This window comes from Gossypium arboreum, chromosome 7, assembly GCF_025698485.1.
Source record: "Gossypium arboreum isolate Shixiya-1 chromosome 7, ASM2569848v2, whole genome shotgun sequence".
Lineage (NCBI taxonomy): Eukaryota > Viridiplantae > Streptophyta > Magnoliopsida > Malvales > Malvaceae > Gossypium > Gossypium arboreum.
Genome location: NC_069076.1, coordinates 9,335,136 through 9,337,115, shown reverse-complemented (window position 1 = coordinate 9,337,115; position 1,980 = coordinate 9,335,136). Strand labels below are relative to the sequence as shown.

General features: G+C 33.5%; 1 protein-coding gene across 1 annotated transcript; it reads left to right on the top strand.

Moving 5' to 3' along the window:
* The first annotated feature begins 527 nt into the window (after positions 1 to 527).
* LOC108486651 (fruit protein pKIWI501-like) lies at positions 528 to 1,701 on the top strand. Its single transcript, XM_017790816.2, has 2 exons — positions 528 to 714; positions 865 to 1,701. The coding sequence occupies exons 1-2, from the start codon at positions 700 to 702 to the stop codon at positions 1,309 to 1,311; spliced, it is 462 nt and encodes a 153-aa protein (XP_017646305.1). The 5' UTR covers positions 528 to 699; the 3' UTR covers positions 1,312 to 1,701.
* Positions 1,702 to 1,980: the final 279 nt, after the last annotated feature.

Sequence of the window (1,980 nt, the reverse complement as noted above, 5' to 3'; positions counted from 1 at the left end):
TATTAATTAAAAATATTTTAACATAATGATATATATATAATATATATTATTATATAATTAAATATTTATCATTTTATTTATATAAATAAAATAGTTATTAATTAAAAGATGAATTAAAAACTTAAAAATAATATATATTAATTAAAATTTAAAAATAAAACACCGTGAAATAAAAATATTTCAAAATTAAGAACAAAACCACTAACATTTATCCATTTAACTAAATGAGTTAATGTATTAAGTTATTAAAGAAAATATATTTTGTAAAATGCGTTTCGGATACGTCAGCAGAAAACGCTTAGAGTAAAAAGTTTTTTTTTTTCAAAATTTAACTATTTCCTTAAAAAAAAAGAGCTTAAATCCCTAATTAACTTTTAAAAACCAGATATTTTCTAATTTACCCAGACATGCTAATTAGTAATTTACCTTGTACATGTTCAAAAATAAAAAGAAAAAACAAAAGTTTACCTTGTATTGGGTAAGATGAGTTGTCGAAATCCAAGATTCTTCAATGGCATTGGCGCCCACCACCCTGTCCTCTCTCTCTCTCTCACATAAACTTTTAGGCCTCTATCTGCTTCTATATAACCCTACTCTGTTTTCTTCATCTATCTACAACACAGAAAGAGCAACCCTTTCACTGCTTTCCTTCAATTATTTCCCACTTCCTTTTGCCTTCAAAATTTCCTTGGGATTCCTATGGCTACTGCTGAGGTATTGTTTTGCTTATTAACTACTCCATTTAAGCTTTGTTTATCAACTGATCTTTTATTATGAAGTTCAAAGCAAACCATCATGATCTTCACAAACCCTTTTCCTGATACTTTTTTATTTTAGATTCCATTAACCAATATGTTTTTGTAGGTTGCATCAGTTCAAACTGCACTTCATGAGGAGAAAACTGAAGAATCAGTGAAGGATCAAGAAGCTACAACAGATGAAGTAGTTGCCGAAGCTCCTGCAGCGGAAGCAGCTGCCGAAGAGCCAAAGGAAGCGGAGCCTGCGGCGGTGGCAGTCGAGGAACCTGAAGCCTCGGTTGAAGTTGAAACCAAGGAGGTGGTAGAAGAACCAAAGGCTGTTACTGAGGAGCCAGTAGTAGAGGAGACTCCTAAGGAAACAGTGCCAGAACCAGTTGCCGAGGAGATCAAGGAAACCACTGAACAAACCGTTGAAACCAAAGAAACTACAGAGTCTAGTGAGGCAGCAGCAGAAGCACCCAAAGAAGAAGTTGAGAAGGAAGAAGAAGCAAAACCGGCTGAAGTGGAGGAGAAAGTTGAAACAGAAACTGATCCAGCAGAGAAGACTGAGTAAATAATAAAGCTTTTGTGATGAAAATGAGGGTGTCAATGGAAGATTGTTTCAAGTGGCTACAGTTTGATAAGTTTGCATGTCAAGTCAACTAGTTTTCTTCTATGTAGGTCAATAAGGATGTGGTAATGTGGCTGATGGAGGCCCACCGATAGTAGTCTTGCAATGGCTAAGTTAACATGCATTTGCATATGTCAAAGAGTGACATACTTCATGTTCCATTGTGGGGGAATTTTTATGGGTCATCTGTTATCTGTAAAGGGATAGGTTTCTTGGGTCCCAAACCACCTTTCTTTGCTTATGTTTATTGTTTTGCTTGTATGGGTATTAGGAGAGGCAGTATCAAGTATGCATGTTGTCTTGGTTATAATAAATCTTAGTCCTTTTGTTTAACATTTGCTCAATGTCCAATTTCTTCCTATTGCTCCAATATACCCAAAACCCGAGACTGCTTTTTCTTTTAAAATAATTTAATGCAAATGCAATTTCTTTTCCTCACACTCTTTCAAATTAGCCTACATTGTCCATTTTCACATAAATGCATTGTTTTGAGACCTAGGATCTGTTTTGAAAAACACATTAAAGTGTAATTATTAAGACTAATTAATTATAAAGAATTGTAATTATTTAGATGTATTTGACTAACAAAATATAATTATATTGTAATTCATG